Source organism: Pongo pygmaeus, chromosome 3 (assembly GCF_028885625.2).
Source record: "Pongo pygmaeus isolate AG05252 chromosome 3, NHGRI_mPonPyg2-v2.0_pri, whole genome shotgun sequence".
Lineage (NCBI taxonomy): Eukaryota > Metazoa > Chordata > Mammalia > Primates > Hominidae > Pongo > Pongo pygmaeus.
This window is the reverse complement of record NC_072376.2, coordinates 131,443,550-131,468,421: the sequence shown is the minus strand read 5'-3', so window position 1 is coordinate 131,468,421 and position 24,872 is coordinate 131,443,550. Positions and strand designations below refer to the sequence as shown.

At 37.8% G+C, this 24,872-nt stretch overlaps 1 protein-coding gene across 6 annotated transcripts in view; it reads left to right on the top strand.

Moving 5' to 3' along the window:
• SEC24D (SEC24 homolog D, COPII coat complex component) overlaps positions 1-24,872 on the top strand; it is a 115,565-nt gene that overhangs the window by 84,156 nt on the left and 6,537 nt on the right. For all 6 annotated transcript variants that reach the window (XM_054486504.1, XM_054486502.1, XM_054486505.2 and 3 more), the window contains exons 12-21: positions 1,048-1,239; positions 1,846-1,939; positions 8,849-8,965; positions 10,068-10,238; positions 13,197-13,293; positions 13,426-13,571; positions 14,948-15,086; positions 15,855-15,973; positions 21,328-21,507; positions 22,738-22,929. In XM_054486504.1, coding sequence (XP_054342479.1) covers positions 1,048-1,239; positions 1,846-1,939; positions 8,849-8,965; positions 10,068-10,238; positions 13,197-13,293; positions 13,426-13,571; positions 14,948-15,086; positions 15,855-15,973; positions 21,328-21,507; positions 22,738-22,929 — 1,447 coding nt within the window. The remainder of the gene's footprint in view (positions 1-1,047; positions 1,240-1,845; positions 1,940-8,848; positions 8,966-10,067; positions 10,239-13,196; positions 13,294-13,425; positions 13,572-14,947; positions 15,087-15,854; positions 15,974-21,327; positions 21,508-22,737; positions 22,930-24,872) is intronic.

Sequence of the window (24,872 nt, the reverse complement as noted above, 5' to 3'; positions counted from 1 at the left end):
AAATTTAGAAGCTGGGCAAACCAGGTTCCTTTTCAAAAAAGTTGTCCTTTAATCAAAATAAGTTATGCTGACATCTAATGGTCAAAGAAAGTGGCATGTATGTTTTGTGTCTTTCCCTTAACCATTGAGCACTATGTAATATTCTCCATTGAAAATTAGTAAGAGCATCAATAGTATCTACGTGTTTTCTTTTAGAGGAGAGAAAAATAGACTGTACAATGCACTCAACAAACATGAAACTAAAGTTTAGACCATGAAATTCTGAAGGTACTTACTATAGACTATAGACTGGAACGAGAACATTCATGCCTTTATACTTACAGGAATACTAAGGCCTCATTTTGGAATTCCTTAAAACAAAAATCTACTTTTTGTTACAGTTTTGAAGCTTTGGAGCTTTTTAGTGCTTTGCCATGACCATCATAAATGGTCACCTAATAACAATTACACTGTCATTTTATAAATGTAACTTATTTTATATATTTATACTACATGTTTATAAGTTATATAGTTCCCCAAATCTAGCCTGTTTTCTGTTGAGATTCTCTGATATGTAAGAAAAGAATCAGAGAAGAGGAGCAAGTGTTTTCTCAATAAAAGCAGCTGTCCTGTTAGTAATATGAGTGTGGCTTCCTCATCCCTTGCTTCAAATATTCCATTTGTTCTTCTGACCTTCTGGTGACTTTTGAGAGAGCCTTGTTTATAAGGAATGTAATAAGCCTAGCTTATTCATGAAAAAAGCATTATTGTTTTCTATAGATTGAAAATAAATATGTTACAGAAATATGAACAAGTGTTTACTTGATTTTTACCTAGAATTTTGAGGATTTTTTTCCTTATCAGTTTGTTTATTTTTGTAATAACTCCTATCCCCCATTGCCATGACTAGTATTGTTTACACTTGGTAACAGAAAGTAAGACCAAAACTTTAAACATGTTTTTATCTATTTTATAGAAGACACACTTACTAAATTTCAGATAGAAACCTCCTTTTCATCTAAATTTATAAAGCATCTCAAACACGTTTTTTTTTTTTTTTCCTTACAGGGAAGAGCAAGAAGAGACGTCTGCAATTCGAGTGGGTTTTGTCACGTATAACAAAGTTCTCCATTTCTTTAATGTGAAGAGTAATCTGGCCCAGCCTCAGATGATGGTGGTGACTGATGTTGGAGAAGTCTTTGTTCCTTTGTTGGATGGTTTCCTTGTCAACTATCAAGAATCCCAATCTGTGATTCATAAGTAAATACCAAGTGTTTTATAATTTAAAAGTAAATCAGGTGTCTGTCTTTAATTGCACTGTGTTTTGATTCAATCATACATTGTTTTATCATTAGCAAGGGGGTTTCAAGACATGGATTATAAAACTCCATCATTTATGTTCAGTCTGTCTTTTTTAAATATAGACCAGTATCTAAGAGATTTTTAAATATAGACCAGTATCTAAGAATTTTTAAAATACTCACATTCAGCCCTATTGGTTCTTCCTCTTTTTCTGGAAAGGTATTGCAAGGGAGCTGTTTCCTATATATGGATGAATGTATTCAATGATGATGGTAATAACTGAAGATGTAGCCACTGTTCCAAGAATTTATGGTCTAAGAGATCAGTATTGCAGTGAATAGAAAAAATATCTACAAAGAATGATTTTGTAAATGTTCCATTCAAATCATAGATTTTGGTGCCAAGCCATGCTAAGATATCATTTCCTAAGGAAAAATTACCTATAGGTGTTGGTGTCAAATAAATACCATATGTGTTTAGGTTTGAAATGTCAGTGATTTATTGCTTGAAGTTTATTAAAATATGCTAAACATTTCAAACCTTTTGCTCACTCATGTCTTATAGTTTGTTGGACCAGATTCCAGACATGTTTGCAGACTCTAATGAAAATGAGACTGTCTTTGCTCCTGTCATCCAGGCTGGTATGGAAGCACTGAAGGTGAGAAGAAGCCACTTCTAATTGCTAGTATATAAAATTTAAAAACAGAGAGACAAAAAATAAGAAAGTTTCATTTATGAAAGAAAATACGGTCTTCATTAAAACATGTGGGTCACTAGAGGCTATTCCAGACTTCCACTCAAATCTCAGGAGGAAATGGCCAAAACCACAGATTGCTCCCAATGTGTCCATTCCAGCACTGTTAGCATCTGAGCAACTCATTTTGCCAGGATTTCCAGTTTAGCTCCTCCCTCTGGCTTTTATATGAACTTTATATGGTCTATTTTAAAATTAGTCCAACAATATCAGAACTACCAGATTCCCATATCACCCTCCCCAGCCATGGGATTTTCAAACATGCCAGTCCAAGGCCTTGTGAAGTCAGTGATGGAGATGTGAATGCTGATTGCCAGAAGTAGATGAGAGGTTGGCCATGTCTCCAGTTGGGAAGCTGAGTCCAAAATGACTCTGATCATTCTCATAGTAATGAAGACAGTAAACTGAAGAAGCCATAATGATTAGAAAGCACTCACTCTCACGCCTGTAATCCCAGCACTTTGGGAGGCCGAGGCAGGCGGACCACCTGAAGTTGGGAGTTTGAGTCCAGCCTGACCAACATGGAGAAACCCCATCTCTACTAAAAATACAAAATTAGCCATGCGTTGTGGCACATACCTGTAATCCCAGCTACTTGGGAGGCTGAGGTGGGAGAATCGCTTGAACCTGGGAGGCAGAGGTTGTGGTGAGCTGAGATCATGCCACTGCACTCCAGCCTGGGCAACAAGAGTGAAACTACATCTCAAAAAAAAAAAAAAAAAAAAAAAAAAGCCCTCACTCTAAATCATCATTATTACCTTAACACAAGAGTCAAACCACTTTGGCCCTGACAGATAGTTTCTAAAATTAATTTTAAAATGTTGTTATTAAAGTTAAATTAACTTTTAACATAAAATGCTTAGTAATAATAACAAAAACAGCAACAACTGTATTACAGAACTGAGTTTATGAAACACTTCCCACATAATTTTATATCTAAATGTGTAACTTAGTTCTAAGACAGTGATTCTTGCTTGGGTTTTTTTAATCTGCAAGAGTATTCATTTGTGGGATCAAAGACTATTGTGGATATCACTCAAAAAGTCTCAGAATATATGTTAATTTAACATAAAATTAATAACAGATATTATAAAGCAACTTGAAGATATTAGGGCTCACCTAACAGAAGCAAACAAATAATAATTGGTTGGTCTTCAGAAAGAAAGGAATTTGTTTTATTCCACATTACTACAAACAAATATCTTCTATTTCAGTTTGAAAGGGTTGTTTTTGTTCTTCTCTCCTCCAGTAAGGTATCTAGAAATCCATATATAAATGTTCCTGTACATAGTAAGTCATATATCACCCTACAAGTCTTTCTACTCTAAGAAGTTAGGACTGGGAATAATATTACATTCATGGATTTGTGTGTGAAAGGAAGGATGAGTAGATATTCATTAACTAATATTTCACCAATTAAGAGAGCATAGTAGAGTTGTACAGCCAAGGTTCCAGAGGACCTGAGCGTAGAGTTCCAGCTCAACCCCATATTTCATTTCTAAAAGGGAGCAATGCTATCTTACAACAATGGTTTCCACATTGGCAGTCCACAAGAGGTCTAGAGACTGCTTGGCAGCTTAGAAAGAAAAAATATATAAAGCAAATTGTGTATGTGCATTCTATGTATCTGAAATTTGATACTAATTATGATGCATTATGAAAATCACTATGTTCTTAATAGCCATGTTCTCCAAGGTTGCTCATGCAGTACAATGACTGCAGCAATCAGTATAGTCAGCCATCAGCCAGTTTACTAGAGTCCAGCTCATTTCAGCCGATGTGATGTATCTTCATATCTTTTGCATCTTATTTTTTGTTATATTTGCAATTTTATTGTTATAGTAATGCATATTTTTACCTTGACATTTAAAAATGAGAAGAAACTAATATCTAAATATATAACAACTCAGGATAACTTCATAAATACAAACTTAATGAGTAGTATAATAGTGTTCTTACAAAGTAGAATGAACTATCTTTATAAAAGGTAAATAACTCTTTATAAATAGATAAGGAACTATCTTTACAAAGTGACACTGTTGGATGTAATGTCAATGGCAGTTACTACTGTCCCTGCTGGCAAAGTAAACATTGTTCTCCCCAATGCCAGTTTCATGCAGAGGCTGCGTGATGCTCCACTGCTGTCCCTGCCCCTAGGCTGCTTACAGTGTGCTGGAAGAGATGTAACTCTGTAATACAAAACATAATGTTCGTTGGTTATATTTTTTTAAATGGGGGTGGGAGAAGGGCAAAGAGTAACTTTGGAAAGCCCAGGACTGTGGCTGGTCAGCCAGATAACTCAGGATATTCTGCCCAGAAGACCAGAGATGAGAGTCTCATCCCCTGTGCACAGGGAGTAGAAATGGAAAGAACATAAAGTGAAAGCTTTCTTATTGTGTATTCAAGTGAAAACATTTCAGAACAGTACTCCCCTATTTGAATTATAGCTTTATTTTCTATCAGCTAGTTGCCAAGTAAAATCTATATATAATCAGTAGTAGTAAACTTCCTGAAGCAAACAGAGTAGACAAAAACTAACCAAAAATTGTGCTAATTTGTCATGAAGATAAACAGCAACTGTTTGAAAAGTTCTTATGCGTCCTTTTGAAAAGTCCTTGAAATATCCAGCTAAAGGCTTCAGTGCACTCTTTTCTGTTGTAAATGCTTCCATGTCCACAGCATCTTGTACTCATAGCACTTTTTTCCCCACATAGTCTTTCAAAATCTGCATTTATTTCAAAATCTGACCTTCATAACTCAACTATACATGAATTGCTGGCATTGTCTTTTAACTTGGCCAAAGAACAGTTTTCTGAGTTAGCTATTATTTCCACCATAAAATTGGGGGTAAGATTTGGCAAAAAAAAAAAGAAGAAAAAAAATTGGAAGAAAATAACCTTTAGTGGTTATGCTTAAAATACATGATGAATTGGGGGGAATTTATCTGTAAATTATCCATAATGCATACCTAAGTGTGATTGCAGGGGAATGCATCACAAACAATGCTCCTTGCACAAAGGTTTATGGAGCACCATAGAATGGAAGGTAGTAGTCTTAATGGGGGTTGGAGAAACACAAAATCAAGGTCCTTCCTTTTCAGGGAGCCCTTGATCTACAGGAGAAGACAGTAGGAGACTTAAAGTTGTGATACAAATGTCATTAATTCTGGGATAGTCTTTTCTATTAAAAAAAAAAAAAAGCAGGTAGAGATAATAAGCTCTGTCGAGGGTGGTAATAACTTGTCTCTCAGAGGAAAGGGTGTCAGAGCTGAATTTCAGACTATGAGTTCTCCAAGCCAGCCTCTCTCCTCAACCTGTTTTCTACCATGTTAAGAATGATATATGGCATTCATTAATTCCGTTTGACTCGCTCCTATAGGCAGAGTCAGGCTTTGGTGAAAACATAAATTTTTGTAGGGAATAGAACATTTAATACATAGGAGCTTTATCTTTTATTAATTTGCTACTTATAAAAGACTATATAATTGTATGTTTATGAAATTATGGATCTAGAATTAACCATTTTATAAGGAAAAAATAAATATGACTTTTTTAAACAATATAGAACTTTTTTCCTAGTGGGCCCTGATTTTTTTTTCCCTCAGAGTTTTACTGTAGGTAATTTTCTTTTTTTTTTTTTTTTGAGATGGAGTCTAATTCTGTCACCCAGGCTGGAGTGCAGTGGCATGATATCAGCTCACCGCAACCTCCACCTCCTAGGTTCAAGTGATTCTCCTGCCTCACCCTCCCAAGTAGCTAGGACTATAGACGTGTGCCACCACGCCCAGCTAATTTTTTGTATTTTTAGTAGAGATGGGGTTTCACTGTGTTAGGCAGGATGGTCTCGACCTCCTGACCTTGTGATCTGCCAGCCTGGGCCTCCCAAAGTGCTGGGATTACAGGCGTGAGCCACCATGCCCGGCCTACTATAGGTAATATTAACAAGACAATCAAGTATGTTTAATTATGATTAATACTGTGTACTGGATGATGGAATTCTCCCAACAATATTTTGCGTAGTTTAATGTATTGCCTATGTCATGGGATAATTGAGAATTAGAGAAGTTAAATAATTTGTCCAATGTCATTCGGATAATAAAATGGCTGATTCTGATCATAGCAGGTGGGACCCATGTTCTTTACTGCTATAGTATAAAATGGCAATATTAATATGAGGAGAGAATATCTAAATGAACAGAATTTTTGACAGTGAATGCCTTAGGGGAATTGGGTAGGCCAGGCAAGAAAAGTTGAGGAGAAGGTAGACTTTTTTTTAAAGCTTTATACCCTCTTTGATATTTGAATTTTTTTAAAAGTATTTTTATAATAATAAAAGCTACAGGCCTGGGCGTGGTGGCTTACACCTGTAATCCCAGCACTTTGGGAGGCCAAGATGGGCGGATCACCTGAGGCTGGGAGTTCGAGACCAGCCTGACTAACATGGAGAAGCCCCATCTCTACTAAAAATACAAAATTAGCCAGGCGTGGTGGCGCATGTCTGTAATCCCAGTTACTCGGGAGGCTGAGGCAGAAGAATCGCTTGAACCCAGGAGGCAGAGGTTGTGGTGAGCCGAGATCGCACCATTGCACTCCAGCCTGGGGCAACAAGAGCGAAACTTCATCTCAAAAAAAAAAAAAAAGCTACAGAAATGATAAATTCACAGTCATAGAATTTCAGAGTTTTCAACATGCTTAACATTTTATAATCAATATTATTGTAAATTTTACTCTGATTTGGTCATTGGAGCTCATGTGTCTTTACTGGCCAAAACCTTGCTAGTCTCTTTCTCCTATGCAGTGTACATATACCTGTAGATTCGTACATGTGCGTCTTCATTTATCCTTGTGTTCTTATTAATGCTGCATCTATCAATAATTTTCGGTGGAAGACTTATGCAACAATAAGATCACAGCACACAAAGTTTTGCTCACTACTGGCCATAGCAGAGACAAGACAGCAGGCCCCAGGTTACACCCCTTCTCAGTGTGTCAGCTGTGTCTTCACCTCTCTGACCCACTCCACAGAGCTTAGAATGTCACTCACTGAGAGAGACACTGGGACAGGACTGACCTTGAATTCTCTGTCTTTGTTTTTAAGAGAGCTATTCACAAACCTAAGTACCTTATTATTAGTAGCACTTACTGCGCATCTTGCAACTGAGCCAGGCACACTGTGCCTTTGCGAATAACAGCTGCAGGCAGAGAGCTGGAGAAATGGATTCCAGGCCAAGGGAACAGAATGTGCACAGATATGGAGGTGTGTAAAGCATGTGGTGTATCCCAGGAAAGCAAGAAGCTTGTGTGGCTAAAACTTCCAGTGCAAGCAGATGTCAGGGGTAAGGACATGTTGGAAATAAGACTGGAAAGATAGATTCAGACTCAACTTCAAAGGGCCTTTAAAGCTATCATTTACTGTTTGTGTGACCTGGAGCAAATTGGATGAGTCTCAGTTTTCCTATTCTTAAAATGCAAACAATAGTACCTGCTGAACAAGGTTGTGAGTGTTAAAGAAAATACATGTGAAGAGCCTGGCAGAGAGCTGCATGCAATAAATGTTGGTAGCAGCTCATCTCACTGTCACCCTTCCTGCTCCCACCCAGATAAAGGACTGTGGACGTTATCCTGTGCTAGAAAGCCTTCAGGATGCCTTCCCTCCCTCCCTCCTTCCTTCCTTCCTTCCTTCTTTCCTCCTTTCCTTCCTTTGTTTGAGACAGGATCTTGCTGTCACCTAGGCTGGAGTGCAGTAGCATGATCATAGCTCACTGCAGCCTCAAACTCCTAGGCTTAAGCAATCCTCTCACCTCAGCCTCCTGAGTAGCTGAGACTACGAGCATGCACCACCATGCTCAGCTAATCTTTTTATTTTTGTAGAGACAAGAGTCTCACTATGTTGCCTGGGCTGGTCTCCAACTCCTGGGTTCAAGCAGTCCTCCTGCATTGGCCTCCCAAGGTGTTGGGATTACAGGTGTGAGCTACTGTGCTCAGCTCTTGAGGATTCGTAAGGATAAAAGCCACATACCTGATCAGAGCTATTGTCTTCACTTCAGAGGCGGTGCTCTGGAGCAGTGTGCAGTATGGCTTGGAAAAAGGCAGGGGTTGGAAGGACAATATATTGAATCATACTTAATTCCAGGAAATTTTTCTTAGTAGGTTTCTTCTTAGCTCCTTAAATAAAATTTTAAATCTTGATTCTTAATGCTGACTTGACTGTCATGGAGCTTTGACTCTTCTTTTTGTTGCTTTCCAGAGACTACAGATATATAATCTTGATCCCACACTTTTCCTTTTGGCATCATGCCTCATAGCTGGTTTCTGTTGTCTACTGTTGTCACACCACCACTACGTTCTTATGCATTCTTCCTCAAAATACCACTGTAGCTTTAATCCATGTTTACTGAAGATTTGAAATGAGAGCTTCTCTTGCATCATCATCCTGGGAATTCTACCACCTGCTTTCCATTATGGGATTTACCTGGTCCTGAAACCTATACTGTAGGCTAAATAAGAAAGTATTTCATCGTAACACATCGTTTTAATAGTTTTTTTAAAGCGTCATGATACACAGCCCTATCTTTAAATGTTGGCTGTCTTTCATTTACAAATTTTATGACTTTTGGCTTGTCCTCTCTCAGCCTCAGTTTTCTAATCTGTAAAATAGAATAGTACCTGCCCAAGGACACAAAGGTTATTATGAGGATTAAATTAAATGAATATAGTGCTTAGCTCATAGAAAGAACGTATATTTTATTTTCTGATTCTCTTAAAATGTTCCTACTCAAGGCATTTTCTGTGGGTTTTTGGGGTTTTTTTTTAGGCAGCAGACTGTCCTGGGAAACTGTTCATCTTCCATTCTTCCTTGCCAACTGCTGAAGCACCAGGGAAGCTCAAAAACAGAGATGACAAAAAACTGGTTAATACAGACAAAGAGAAGGTACTTTGTAACTCTTTGAGTATCCATATGTCAACTATTAAGAGGAGTTAAAGAGGCAGTGTGTTCTTCATGTAAGAAAAAAGGGGAGAAACTAAATCTCATAAATTAAGTCCAGGGCATTGCATATTACAGGAATATTTTGGATTACAGACAACTTAAAATATTTTATATTCCTAGAAAAACCGGTCTGAAATATGTAAATTAAAATAAGGCCCCAGGCTGGGCGTGGTGGCTCATGCCTGTAATCCCAGCACTTTGGGAGGCCAAGGCAGGTGGATTATGAAGTCAGGAGTTTGAGACCATCCTGGCCAACATGGTGAAACCCCGTCTCTACTAAAAATACAAAAATTAGCCAGGCGTGGTGGCAAGTGCCTGTAATCCCAGCTACTCAGGAGGCAGAGGCAGGAGAATCCCCTGAACCCGGGAAGTGGAGGTTGCAGTGAGCCAAGATCGTGCCACTGCACTTCCAGCCTGGGTGACAGAACAAGACTCCATCTAAAAAAAAAAGGGTCCCAAACTTTTTCATGGATAATCAGCACAAGAGAGACTGAATGATAAGACTGTTATAGAAATGGAGGAAGTGGGGAAAACAGCAGATTGAAGATAAAGGTAGAGGGAGAATGTAGACTACCATCTTCCCTTGGAGGCAGAGGCCTGAGGCATGAAGCACAGGTGTGGGGTTCTCAAAATGTGCCTTCACCTAAAACCTCTGACAGTGTAGCAGTGAGGGGAATGTCTGTGGGAAGGATAAGGCTATGGATATAGGGACCCAACTAGTGGTTACATGGCAACACGCAAGTTGCCTCATCTAAGTCTGTAAAATAAGGGCTGCAGTATCAGCTCCATTAGGATTGATGGAGTATCAAATAAAATTGAACACACAATTATTTCACACAGCACGGACCTGGCACAGACTGGGTGCTCAGCAGGCGGCCACTGCACTGATGATGACCACAGTGTGTTTCTTCAGCCCAGTTCACTTAGCGGGAAAATGTCTATTTTTCCATTTTGAAAATTCAATAAGAATTCAGTAGAAATTTAAAATTTAAACCAAAAACATTTTGTAATTTTTATTTTTTCTTTTTTTGCATCTTTTTTCCAGATACTTTTCCAGCCCCAAACAAATGTCTATGACGCATTGGCCAAGGACTGCGTGGCTCACGGCTGCTCTGTGACACTCTTCCTCTTTCCTAGTCAGTATGTGGACGTGGCCTCGCTGGGGCTGGTTCCTCAGCTCACTGGAGGAACCCTTTACAAATACAACAATTTCCAGGTAAATGCCAGCAATTTGTTCACCTCGGTCTTCTACTCCCATTTTAATTTTGTTGTTTAGATTATAGGTTTAAAAAGCTGTGTTCCCTGGTGGGTAGATAACACATATAAATTTAAGAGCAGAAGGAAAACAAAGTATACCGTTGGTCCTTTTTATCAGGAGAGTTCTGCATCTTGGCTTCAACCAACCTCGGATCAAAAATACTCAGAACCAAATATTGCATTATACTGAATATGTACAGACTTTTTTCTTGTCATTATCCCCTATAGGATAACAATTATTTACATAACATTCACATTGTATTGGGTATTACAAGTAACGTAGGCAGGGCACAGTGGCCCAATGCCTGTAATCCCAGTGCTTTGAGAGGTTGAGGTGGGAAGATCACGTGAGGGCGGGAGTTCAAAATCAGCCTGGGCTACATAGCAAGACCCTGTCTCTACAAAAAATTTAAAAATAAGTAACCTAGAGGTGATTTAAGGGATATGTAAAATGTGTGTAGGTTATATGCAAATATGCCATTTTATGTCAGGGACTTGAGCATCTGGTGGATTTTGGTATCTGTGGGAGGTTCTGGAACAAATCTCTCACAGATAATGAGAGACAACTGTGTGTATGTATGTGTGTGTGTGTGTATATATATATATAGGAACCATATATATTTATGGTTCAGCAATTCCATACTTCCTAAGTGTTTGGTGATAGAATGAGCTCATTCATCCTCAGAGTTAAATATCAATGTGAGCTTTCATAATGGTGAAAAATATATTTTATATAAAATATACCTAAGATAATATTTTTAAAAGTGACTGCATATTTGTTTTAAATTATTGGGATTTTAGGGATCAATTCATTACACTTCTCTTTTCCAAGCCTGATTGAGAGAGATATTCAAGAGACAATCAAAATGTCAGCGCTATAATGGACCTGAGTCTGCAGGCAAGTGGGCTTGCTGATTCACCCCTGAATTTGACAAACTTATACACCCCAGCACAGAGTGGGTGCAATTTGAGTTTCTCCTGTGGACCCCTGTGCCTTGAAAAAACACTGTATTGAGGGACAGAAAATATGTGTCTCCTGCAGGCAAGCTGCCTTCCTATGAAGAGGACCCAGAAGAGGCTGAGCTGTGCCCACCCAGTTCCTTTTCCCAAACTTATTAATCAGATGAGTCACTCCCCCTCACCTAAGGAGAAGGGGTCAGGGGTGTGCCTCTAATGTGTGTGCCTGGGCAGGCATGGAGGCATTGACTGGGAAGGTGTATTCTCCAACATAAATGACAAATGTTAGTCATCATCTATTTTTATTAATCAATAAAATTATGAATGGAGACTAGTTACATATTTATATTATAAACTAAGGGACTTGATAAGACCAAAGATTGTAAAGGAAATAAAATTGAAAAAGCTTTAACAACTCTTTCTAAGACTTCTGGATAAAAGTATGTTTTTTCAGGTACACTCTAGAAAATAAACTCTTAATAATCATACAGAATTCTAACCCTTACTCATTCTACCCACATTCTGGGTATTGAGGTACATGAAGCCTACCATGCTAATCAATTTTAGCTCCTTTTCCAGCTAGGGGGATACATTTCATCAGAAGCTTTTTCCCCCCACTTTTCCAAAAAGGACTTTATCATCTTCCATTCCTGGCATATGTGAATTGTACCGGGGTTCTTGCTAGGTCCTTTGCTATGTACTGGTGTGATCATCTACATGGTAGTGACTTGGCTTCAAAGAGCAGCCTACCAAGTGATGTGTAGGCAGGGGGTGCTCTGTGGTGTAATCATCCAGGCTTATTACTTTTTTTTTTTCTATTTCTTTTAAGTTTTTGAGTTACGTGCCAACCCCATGCCATTTCTGATATAAAAGGATATTTACTTGTACCTCAATGTATCCATAATTATTACTGATTCTTTCAATGTTACTAAAAAAGAAATGTTATAATGCAGCAGAGGAAAAGCCAGTAAGATGTAAACAGGCAGTAAAATATTTTATAATAAAAGAGTGTTAATGTTGCCTATGCTGCTATTCAGTTGTTTGTGTTTACTCCAATTGTTGCAAAACTGAATCCTACTGTAGCATTTCTTTCTCATCTTCAACAATACAAATTTTAATAGTCTTTTCCATTCAATAACATTATAAGATAAAAATGATGGTCAAGAACTATGCAGGCACCAACCAGTTGTATGTAAGCAACTAAAGGGATTATTGTAAAGATTGTGTCTATGATCTCCCTCTTTCCTTTCCTCCTTCATTCCCTTCGTGTTTGGGACTGGGGGGAAGGGATGAGATGCGTGTGTCAGTCTCTCTCCTATGTGTCAAGTAGTAGTGAGAATTTCCTAAAGAGTTTCACTGACAGATGAGAAGCTTTAGAAGCTCAGCTAGTTTGTTTCCTCTCTTGGGTGACCTCTGAGCTCAGTATTGTGCACATGTGCATATTATATAAATGTTGCTTAGTTGTGGAATGTGGACAGTTTTCAGAAATACGGTGATCGTAGAGTAGTTAACAGGGCTAGGAGAAGGGGTTTCTACTTTCCCTGACATACCTTCACAAAGCTCTGAATGTGGTCAGACTTTTAAAAAGCCCCAATTGCAAGGCCTTTCCCTAGCCTCATTACACGGGAATTATACATTGGGTCTTAACCTTGTCTCTAACCCTAAGCCACTGAGTGGATCACTTATGCTCTCTTAATTTTCCCATTTGCAATTAATAACCGATTTTCTCATCCAAGTGTTAAAATGAAAGAAAATAATAGATGAGATTTTAGTTTCAAAAGTTAAGAAACACTGTCCAAAAATGCTATATTTTCTTTAACCAAAGAAGCGTAATATATATACAAAAATATGCTAAATCAGGATTTTAAAAATAATTGTTTTAACTCAGGATTAAAATGAGGACGTTATTTTAAGTATTTTACCGCCATCTGGTGGACATTGATCAGACTTTATTTTTTAGATGCACTTGGATAGACAACAATTTTTGAACGACCTCAGAAATGATATTGAAAAGAAAATAGGCTTTGATGCTATTATGAGGGTTCGTACCAGCACAGGTAATTATCATTTATACAATTCTTCTGGTCTTTCTTGAATAATTGTTTCTTTTTCAAATTAATAACAGGCCAACAAAGAAAATAACAGTAAAATAAAGAGAAGCAAAATTTCCCTTTTTCCCTTATCTTTAGGTTTCAGAGCCACTGATTTCTTTGGTGGAATCTTGATGAACAACACCACCGATGTAGAAATGGCTGCCATCGATTGTGACAAGGCAGTGACCGTGGAGTTCAAGCACGATGACAAACTCAGTGAAGACAGTGGAGCCTTAATCCAGGTGATTGAAAGTTTATTCCCACCTTTCGTTATTTTAGTTTGTTGCCGACGATGATCAGTGGGGAGACTGAAATACCATCAAATGTGTTAGTCTCTTCATAAAAAAATTCAACTCTCTTTCTCCAAAGTCAAAAGTCAGTAGATTAGAGCACTCAGTTGGGAGGTTTCTCCATACTCATTAATATTTGCTACTTATATGAAGTGACAATTATGTGTCATTGCATGCAAGTCCAGCAAACTTGTGGTAAGTATCACAGGCATCAGCAAACTGACTTCCAACGGTATTCACTTCTGTTAGGCTTCAGCACCTATTCACATCGACCATATATATATTAATTTGCTAGGGCTGCTATAACAAACACTACAGAATGAGCAGCTTAAACAACAGAAATTTATTTTCTCACAGTTCTGGAGGCTGGAATTCCAAGATCAAGGTTTCTGAGGGCCTAGAGGGAATGATCTGTTCAAGGCCCCTGTCCTTGGTTTGTAGATGGTTTTCTTCTCCCTGTGTCTTCACATCATCTTCCTTCTGTTACATGTCTACATCCAAAGTTTTTCCTCTTATAAGGACACCAGTCATAATGAATTAGGATGTACTCTAATGAACTCATTTTAATTAATTTACCTCTTTAAAGACCTCATCTCCAAATACTTAAGTACTAGGGGGTTAGGACATTTGAGGAGCCACAGTTCAGCCCATAATACCATGTTAAGCAAGTGGAATAGGATTTGGCTTTGTTTAAAGTGAAACTAACTAGAAGCCATGGAGACTTTGAATTAAAACAAGAAAAACTATGACCACTAGATATACATGGTCATAGTTTCCAAACATTAGCATCATCTTTAAAGGATGAAGAGGCTGGCATTAGGTTGAGGAAGAACTTTTAATTAAAGTTTATTTTTTAATCACATATATTTGGGGAAATGCTTCTATCTATGCATTCTTCAAATGTATATCATCAGCATAAGACCTAAGTCCATTGTGAAAGCTAGCTGTATGTTTTTAAGAAAGTGAGCCTTGAGTAGGGCTCTGAGCACGTGAAGGTATTGTTTCTGGACCTGGATCCCTGGTAATAAAACATGAGCTATGAAAAATGCAGACTAGTTGTAGAAATGTGAATAGATATTTACATGTGAATCACTCAACAATTTAAACCAGTGAAGTGCTACATTGAAACCCAGCAAATGAATGGGTCATTATTCTCCCATACTTCCTGTTGTTCATTCTTTAACAATAATAGAAAAAAAACTGTGGAAAAATAGTTAGAGGTCTTTTATCTATCTGTACACAGTGTTTTGTAAATGCAAGTAAGATCAAGTTAGCTTGGGTGGATATGTTAATCAGAAAAACATGTGACCTCAATGTTGCTTCTACAGTGTGCTGTGCTTTACACGACAATCAGTGGTCAAAGAAGACTTCGGATTCACAATCTTGGCTTAAACTGCAGCTCCCAGCTAGCTGATCTTTATAAGAGCTGTGAGACAGATGCTCTTATCAACTTCTTTGCCAAGTCAGGTAACACTTTGCCAATCCTGAGGTTCAGTAAACCTTGCTTAGTAATTCAGTCAAGATATGTCAGTAGCTAAAAAGCAATGTAGTTTTGCAACTTTTTGGTGGGTAAATTCAGAACTAATAAAAGCAAAGGCTGAGAGAGAATAGTCAGCATTCCTAACTCTAAATTAATAAGTGAGATAACTCAGTTCAGGGCCTGGCTATACAGACTTACTTAAAGTTAACTTCTGGGGTGGCAGTCTGAGTTGAAATTTAGGAATATGATGCTTAGACCCTTATTATGGTATGTGATCATGCCCTCTGACACATTGGGTTAATGGATGGAGACCATCTCTAATGTTAGACTAAACTTGCTTATCCATACCATGATAACTATGAAATATAATGGGCTCGGTGGAATTTTCTTTGGCCTTCCTTGAGAAATTCTACACTAAGGTTTGGAAAAGGTAGCAATCCAGCCCATAAGAATTCAGGACATCAAAAAATTACAAATTGGCCTGTCTTTTTTTCTGTGTGTACAATTCTAATATTCTGAAGGTAAATCTGGCCAATATAACCTTTTGCTGTAGGTAGGCCAATGTTCTCCATTAGTTAGATCATCATATTTAGTCAAGAGGAGACTATTAGCAAATGACTTGAACAGATTTAAATGCTATTATTCTTGCTGGGTGGTCTGAAGATAATAGCAACTTGTTCTTTTTTGTTTGATTATTTGAAGAGATCAGTGTCTTAGCTAAAACTCATGTCCTTTTCATTGTTTTGTGCACATAGCTTTTAAAGCAGTTCTCCAGCAGCCTTTGAAGGTCATCCGGGAAATTCTAGTTAATCAGACTGCCCATATGTTGGCATGTTACCGGAAGAATTGTGCAAGTCCTTCTGCGGCAAGCCAGGTGAGCTGCCTATTGTACATAAATGTTAAAGTGTTACAAACGACTACTCATTTCTTCAGCACATAGCTATAGAAGGCTTATGATGTTGCAGGCACTTAGATGCTGTTATAGTAAACAATGTAGCTGAGAAGATTAAGAATGCAATTTGGGGGCTGTGGTGTTTTTTTTTTATAGCCAACATTTAAAAATTTGAACAAAAAAAAATGGATGTGCATATTCAGTTGACAGTCACTACGGTATGTATAAACAAAAGAATGTTATATGTAAGAAATGTCCTAATATAAACAGGATTCTCTTTTGTATCCAGAGATGGGTATTTTGTTATGAAATGTGTATGCTTAAATACATTTTAAGCATATTAACAAAGTTGACATGAGCTGATGGCAATAATAACATTTTATAAACAAATATAATTTATAAATATAAATACAGGAATTCTTTACATTTAAAAGTTATTAATAGGTGTCAAGAGTTTTCAAAGAATTGACTCTCCATCATCTAGTAATTTGAAATTTTAGAAGATTCTTTGAATAAACCTCATTTAGTCTCTCTCCTATAAAAGGAAAAGCAGAACCTCAAGTCCACATTTATTTTTGCATTTGCTCTCTTGTTCACATTCTTCTCTATGTCAATAAAAGTTAGATGGCATTTTTTATAGCTGTATATCAAATATGTGAATATAGAATTTCAACTAAAATAGCAATAGATGGGAAAACTTTCTAGTTCATTCGTTGTCAAAAGTGAGTGCTGAGAGGACATCTGAAGTCCCACCTAAAAGTAAATCCTCAGCAGGAAAGATAATGCAGATAAATTTTGGGTCCAAATTCTTAATCTGGGCAAAGAAAGAAAATAAAACAAACACATTTACTAGATGGATTTTTTCACAAAAGTTCCTTTCCATACTGTCCAAAGTGATTAAATTAGTCATCCATTCTTTTATCTCCTCTGTTGATAATCATATATAAGCAACTCCTGAATCTATATGAGTATTCGGTCTTCTTTATTATTCAGAAGATTTGCCATTTTAGTCAACTCAAATATCAGTACTATTTCATAGCATGCTTGTTCAAGTTACACAAAGCCCACCAGGTACACCTGGAATCTAGCCAGAATGTAGTCCAATCATGAGCACTTTAAACATTTACCTCATTTTACTATTTGTCTTAGAGCTATGGAAACATTATTCTGTTTCTGGAGTATCTCACACTTCAGGAGCATTAGTTGAAGCAGTACAGATACAGTTAGTGTCCTCTCTGGACATTCACTTGTTAACTTTGAAACAACTGGATTCAAAGACCTTAAGTTAAAAACAAACTTATTGCCTATTTATGGAAGAAAATAAAACCTGTTATTTTATTCTGGTTTAAAAGTTAAAAGCATTGTCCCTACCACTGGATAACCTGTTTGCACAATTAAATGATTTCTGGAGTTAAAACATTATGATTATAAATTTTCTCTGAATAAGTTGATAAGAGATTATTCCTGTTCTTATAATGAGGTTTTTCCATTAGCACTTTTAAAGTGTGCCTTTCAACCAATTATATGTTTTTAAAAAATAATGTAACTTGACCTTATGATTAACCATCATGGAGTCTAGAAAATGTGGAGATTCTAAAACAGTATTGTCTGAAAACATAGAATAGTTGGACTTAATGTTCTCTTCAGAAAATCTAACTGTAAACTTGGTACTTTCCTACAGTTCACTTGTGAAAAATAATATCTATGAAGATGGAGAGATTCCTAAAGGAATTCCGCTATTTTACTATAGAGCCCAAAGTTTCCTTGACCCAAGCAAGACCACCAAGGAGCTATTTGGATTGTATGATACTGGACCTCAGTAGAACTGCTTTTACTGAATTGCTGGAGCCAAAACTAGGCTGCAGCAAGAGAAGGCAATTAGGGTACAAAATCTAAGGAAGCTGTCATTCTGAGGATCATATGATAGATGCTGGGTTAAGTCATATGGCTGGGCATGGTGGCTCATGCCTGTAATCCCAGCCCTTTGAGAGGCCAAGGCAGGTGGATCACTTGAGGTCAGGAGTTCAAGACCAGCCTGGGCAACATGGTGAAACCCCGCATCTACTAAAAATACAAAAACAGCTGGGCGTGGTGGCATGGACCTCTAATCCCTGTTACTCAGGAGGCTGAGGCAGGAGAATAGCTTGAACCCAGGAGGCGGACGTTGCAGTGAGCCAAGATCATGCCACTCCACTCCAGCCTGGGCAAAAAAAAAAAAAAAAAAGACTTATAACTGGAAACAAGAAACAAGATAAATTAGGCTGAGTGCAGTGGCTCACACCTGTAATCCTAGCACTTTGGGAGGCCAAGACAGGAGGATTGCTTGAGGCCAGCAGTTGAAGGCCAGCCTGGGCAACATATCGAAACCTCCACCTCTACTAAAAATAAAAACTTAGCCAGGTGTAGTGGTACATGCCTATAATCCCAGCCACTCAGGAGGCTGAGGCAAGAGGATCCCTGGAACCCAGGAGCTTGAGGATGCAGCGAGCTATGATTGTGCCACCATACTCTAGCCTGGATGACAAAGTGAGACCCTGTATCTTTAAAAAAAAAAAAAAAAAAATGCAAACTTTAAGGCTTATAAGGCTTACATAAGCAATGTGGATTCGTTTAATTAAATCTAATAGCTCACTGTTCTGAGCTTAAATATATTAATATCATATGGGAGTGCACTGATTTCAAAAGGCAAGTCAAATGACCTTAACTGCAAAATAAGCTTTTTTTAAAAAAAAAACAATAACAAACAAACAAACAAAACTCATTACCACTTCTGTCACTTTAAAACCTAAAGAAGGAAAGAAGTTTCCAAATTCAAGCAAGCTCGACTTATATGAATTACTGCTCCCACCTCACTCACACTTTACTCCCAAAGAATAATTTAGTTATTTATGGAGGGGGTCAGTGGGGTGGGGAGATTTTATAGTGGTAATCCATGGCCACATTTTCTTCCTCACCTCAAAAACATTGAATAAGACTGTCTTCTTGTTTTCTTTCATTCTTTAACTCCATTTTTTTTTTGTTTTCATAATTAGATTTTCCTTCTCATTTACCACCTGTTTTTCTTCCCTCTGCCTTCTATAATCCAACCTCCTCTGATTAGACTTTTTAGTCCCAATAGTGTCATTTTGGGCCAACCTCACCCCTTTGTGGTATTTAGGATCACAGATTTCTGAACTCTTAATATGACCTCATTAATTAGAAGCAACCAGTGAAATTTCAATCTGATATTTTAAAACCAAATGGACATGCTTTATACAGGAATCTAAGAACATTCTTGATCCTTGATCTTGATAACTTGTAAAATGGCTAACTAGTAACTAGACCAGAAATAGCATCGGGGCCACATGGCTCTGGAATATGACCATGATCTATCTGGTTCCTACATCTTTTTATCATAGTTTTCCTTGGCTGAGAAAGTAATCCAGTACCAAATGTTGTTAAATGAAGATATATTATGCTAGAGAAAAAATTAGAAGAGAGTGTTCTACTCTTATGAATAAACATACATTTAACTGTCCTTGGTTCTTTGAAAGGAGATTAGAAGTCAACAGGGGAAACAAACTGCAAAGTAGAATCATTCTGAAATATGTTTGCCTGAGCCAGTTAGAAAGTTCTGTTCCCCACATTCCTAACTTAGTACATCATGAGAAGAGACTTTCAGTGTGGATTCTGATAACTGTATATCCATTTTCATCATCAAGATAGAAAGCTAAGCCAGGCATGGTGGCTCACGCCTGTAATCCCAGCAGTTTGGGAGGCTGAGGTGGGCGGATTGCTTGAGGTCAGGAGTTTGAGACCAGACTGGCCAACATGGCGAAAACCCATCTCTACTAAAAAAACAAAAGTTAGCCGGGTGTGGTGGTACATGCCTGTAATCCCAGGTACTCAGGAGGCTGAGGCAGGAGAATCACTTGAACCCAGGAGGCGAGGTTGCAGTGACCCGAGATTGCACTGCTGTGCTCCAGCCTGGGCAACAGAGTGAGACTCCATCTCAAAAAATAAAAATAAAAAATAAAAAGAGAGAAAGCTAAAAAGAAACCATTAATTTATAAATCAGATATTTCATTTATCTGTTTGCAAGTTATTATCTCGTATGTATAATTTTTCTTTTGGATATGTCCTTGTTCACTGACTTGTGCTATTAAGTGGAAGGAAGTGACATTCAGATCAGTCAAACTTGATTATTAGCTATTCTTACAATATTTATTTAGGAGAAAGTTAAACAATATAGGACATTATGATTTCTTAAATCATCAGGTTGTGTTCCTAGAATTGTTGCATTGTGTTAGGTTGTAGTATCTCACAAGGGCATGTACTTTGGGGCAGTTAGAATGAGGTCATGTGAGCCAAAGTGAGGATGGAGAGAAGGTACAGGTAGATTATGAAGGTAGAATTAAAAGGATTTGTTTATTAATTGAGGGTAAAGAAATAAATGAATTAGGGTTCATCTGGAAGTTCTACACTGAATAGGAAACATGGGAGGAAGAACATGTTTGTGGAATTGTAGGAGTTTGATTTTGCAGGTTATCATTCAGTAGTGACACATCTAAATGCATGAAGCATTTCCTTTTTTAATCTATAGTACTACAATCTCTCTTTATTATGTTTTATGTATTTATATGTCTATCCCCAGCGAACTTCAAGCATCTTACGACATGGACTATGCCTTATTCCTTTTTATATCCTTGACACTTTGCACAGAACCTATGACACAATGGCATTTAATATTTGTTTGATGAGTTTAAGATGCATGAAAATCATAACGGAAGAGATATCCTGTGGGCAGTTAGAAATGCTATTCTTGAAGTGGAAATATAGGTTTTGTAATCACTTTTTAAAAAGTTTTATTAAATATATGTATATATCTAAACATATATATATATATGGTATATCCTATGTGCTAGGCACTGTTGTGCTTTACAAATCATTTAATTATCATAACCCAATTATCATGAAGTAGATATACTATTATTACATATTCAGCTAAAAAAAAAAAAACAAAAACACTGAGAAAAAGACACGGTAAGTAATTTGCCCTGGGTCACACACCTGCTAAAAGACAGAGCTGGGATTGCATCCTAAGCAGTGAGTGGGTAGTGCTGATAACAGCTACACCAGGCTGCTGTAGCATTGGATAAAATAAAAACAACTGCTGCTCTTTGAATGCCTGCTCTGAGCCAGTTACTGTGTGCTCTGGGTGCTTTACGTTGGTTACCAGTTAATCCTTACATCCTTACAAGTTCAAAAGCAAATGATGTTTCAGTCTTACAGATGAAGCTCAGGGGATTGTTCTCAGTAAAGATCAAGCGTATGAAACAAAAAATTGTCTTTTTCAGCTTATTCTACCAGATTCCATGAAGGTATTGCCAGTGTACATGAATTGCTTGTTGAAAAACTGTGTGCTACTCAGCAGACCAGAGATCTCAACTGATGAACGAGCATACCAGAGACAGCTGGTCATGACTATGGGTGTGGCTGACTCTCAGCTTTTCTTCTACCCACAACTTCTGCCCATAGTAAGCATGCTGGGGTGGTGCATTTCCCAGAGGAGGCTGGAAGGGAATCATATTTTGTGCTTTCCCGTATGTTATATCTGAAATATGTTGTTCTTAAGAGAAAAGTTAAAGTCACAAATGCCTTCAAAATATATGGTGTGGAATTTCGAGCAGGGGCTCTTTCTGCAAGTTGCTTACGTGCATCAGTATGTGCTCACTATGGTGAGGGGAGGGAATCTGAGGAGTTCTGCGTCTCCTTCAGTCTGTTTTCAGCACAGAAGTTAGGGCATCCTGTTAAAATAATTGTCAGCTCTGGCCAGGTGCCGTGGCTCACGTCTGTAATCCCAGCACTTTGGGAGGCCAAGGCGGGCAGACTGCCTGAGGTCAGGAGTTTGAGACCAGTCTGGCCAACATGGTGAAACCCCATCTCTACTAAAAAATACAAAAAAATTAGCCGAGCGTGGTGGTATGTGCCTGTAATCCCAGCTACTCGTGGGGGGCTGAGGCAGGGGAATTGCTTGAACCAGGGAGGTGGAGGTTGCAGTGAGCCGAGGTAGTGCCTCCAGCCTGGACGACAGAGCAAGACTCCGTCTCAAAAAAAAAAAAAAAAATTGTCAGCTCGTTATTACTGCTTCCCTCAAAACACTCCAGGATTTTCCATCTCAGTAAAAGCCAAAGTTCCTACCACCCTGGCCCAGTGCTATGTGCCCCGCCCTCCCCTCCCTTCTAGAAATCTTGTTACTCTCCCTTTCCCCATCCCACTTCAGCCACACTGGGCTTCGTGCTGATCCTCAAACACTCCATTTGGGCCCTTGCTTTAGGACCTGTGCACTAGCTTTTCCTTCCATCTGAAATGGTCTTCTCTAGTTGTCCCCATGGCACCTTCTCTTACCTCCTCAGGTTACCTTCTTAAAAGTTTGTGGGCTCCCTGGACTACCCTAGTTAAAATTTGTCCCCACCTTTACCAGCGACACGCCCCATCCCACTTGCGTGCATCGTTTCTTCATAACTCTTAACACCATCTATATTCTGTATATTTTACTTATTTTATGTGTTGTCTCTTCCTCCCTGCACAAAACCATTTGCTGCACAAGGTAGGGATTATTTTCTAATGACTGGAATAAAGTCTGGCACATAATAAGTATTCACTATGCATTGAGGGAGGGAAGGGAGGAAAAAGGAAAGGAAAAGAGGAAGGAGGGAAGGGAAGGGGAAGAAAGGAGTTTCTAACTCTCGTCTGTGCCTGCCCAGCACACGTTAGATGTCAAGAGTACAATGTTACCTGCTGCTGTTCGTTGCTCTGAGTCCCGTCTTTCAGAAGAAGGAATATTCTTACTGGCTAATGGCCTACACATGTTCCTGTGGTTGGGAGTAAGCAGCCCACCAGAACTGATCCAAGGAATATTTAATATGCCATCTTTTGCACATATCAACACAGATATGGTAAGTATTATTTTCATTGCTTTTGTGGTAATATGAAAAACATCAATTCTTAAATGTTTTTATTTATGTGCAGTCAAATATTACAGAAAGAAAAATAATAAGGCATATATTTCTGTATACGAAAGAAAGAATTTCATGTTTTGATCAATATCAATTAGCTGGTATAAAGTTATTTGTATAGAGTACTTTCAAACAACTAAAATATGTGACTTTAATAGAAAATGCTAACACTTCCAGATCATTAACTATGTGCCAGTCTCTGTACTCTAAATACTTAAATATACCATTTCAGTTAATTGTCATAACAAATCAGTGAGATGGATATGGTCTCAACATTTTACAGAAGAATCAGTTGAGGCTTGGAGACAAGTTCCTTCAGGTAGTAAAGTGGCAGAGATGGGAACTGAATTCAGTTCTTATGCTCTGGACTCATCCCTGGTGCTGAACTGCATACTCAGAAGAATGTAGAAATCTTTCATAAGTGTTTGGCTACAGACTAAATCAGATTACTGAGTTAACAAATAATAATTCCATAAAAAGAGACTATACACCCCTCTGTTGCAATAACAACAAAAGAAATTGTGAGTTTGATGTTAAATTAATACAAATGACTATTTTAAAGTATCTTAGGAAAACCCAGCTTATAATTTTACAAGAGTCAACATTTATTGCAAACCTTATTTGTAGACCATTGTTGTGTGAGCATCACTGCCGATGGCTATTGTTTGGCTCTGATAGTGGGTTCCAGTAGAGCTCAGCAGATAGTTTCCTGAAGCCTCACTTACGTTGTGGCAAGATGGCTTAAGTCTAGTTGTTGAACCCAATTGTATGAAGTACAGTTTATCAATATATATAGCATCTTGCAGAAAGAGGCAGGATTAAAATTCAAGGCCATGACGGGTGATCAGTTTAGAGAGCTGCATATTCATTAGGAATGTCAAAAGTGTATTTTTAAGAGAATTCAAGGGCATCAATATTCCAGTTAGAGATTGGTTTTAAGATGAAGATTTAGAAATTGATATCTGCATAGGTTTGAAATTAAGAAATGATTGTAAATGCAATTTAAAAAAATAAAATTCAGTAGGCAAAGAACTATGAGTCTGAAGAATGTTTATATAAAAGTTAAGGAAGCTTCCTCTTGTAATATATTGACATAGTAAATGCTGAATGCATAGTTGCTGAACTGAACATCCACAGGAGATAGCCAGTGTCTCTACCACAAGGCAGCAGATTGGTAGGTCTGTGCTTATATCAGCATACCGGTATTTCCTTGACTTTCATCAACAAAATGAAACAAAGTTAAAAACCAAATGTAAGCTACTTTCTTTTTAGAGGCAGCTGGCACTTTAAAACATATACATGAAGAATACTTACGTTGTTTGTTAAATAAATAGATCTACCATAATATGCCACATAATGCATATAGGGGATGGAAGTGTGAATATAAATAATGAATTTTTTGCTTTCCTTACTCCTGTGAAAAATATTGACCATAAACTTTTCCTGACACTTGAGGTTTATGGTGAAACATTCTAACTCACATGTTCTCTGGCTAACTCACAGTTAGCCAGATGGCTCTTGGCATCTTCTTGCCGAGAAGCAAACATTAGCATTTTACTCTGTCTTAATGGAAGAAATGTAAGTCAAAATTCTTCATATCACCTGGATGCCATGTGCAGCTGGATTGGCCTGTAGACCACTAACCAGATTTCTGGGCTATCTAAGAGGCTGCATTCCCTTTGAGAAATCAACATTTGGTAGTTCGTTTTAATGCTGGAACAGTAGTACTTGGATGGAATTTTCCATCCATTGAAGGAATAAAGTACATTCTTTTCTCTCACAACATAGCCTTGAATCTTGAAAAGGGATCAAACTTTCACAAGAAGTTGTTTGCATAAAACATATACTATTGTCTCTTGGTATCCATGGGGAATTGGTTCCAG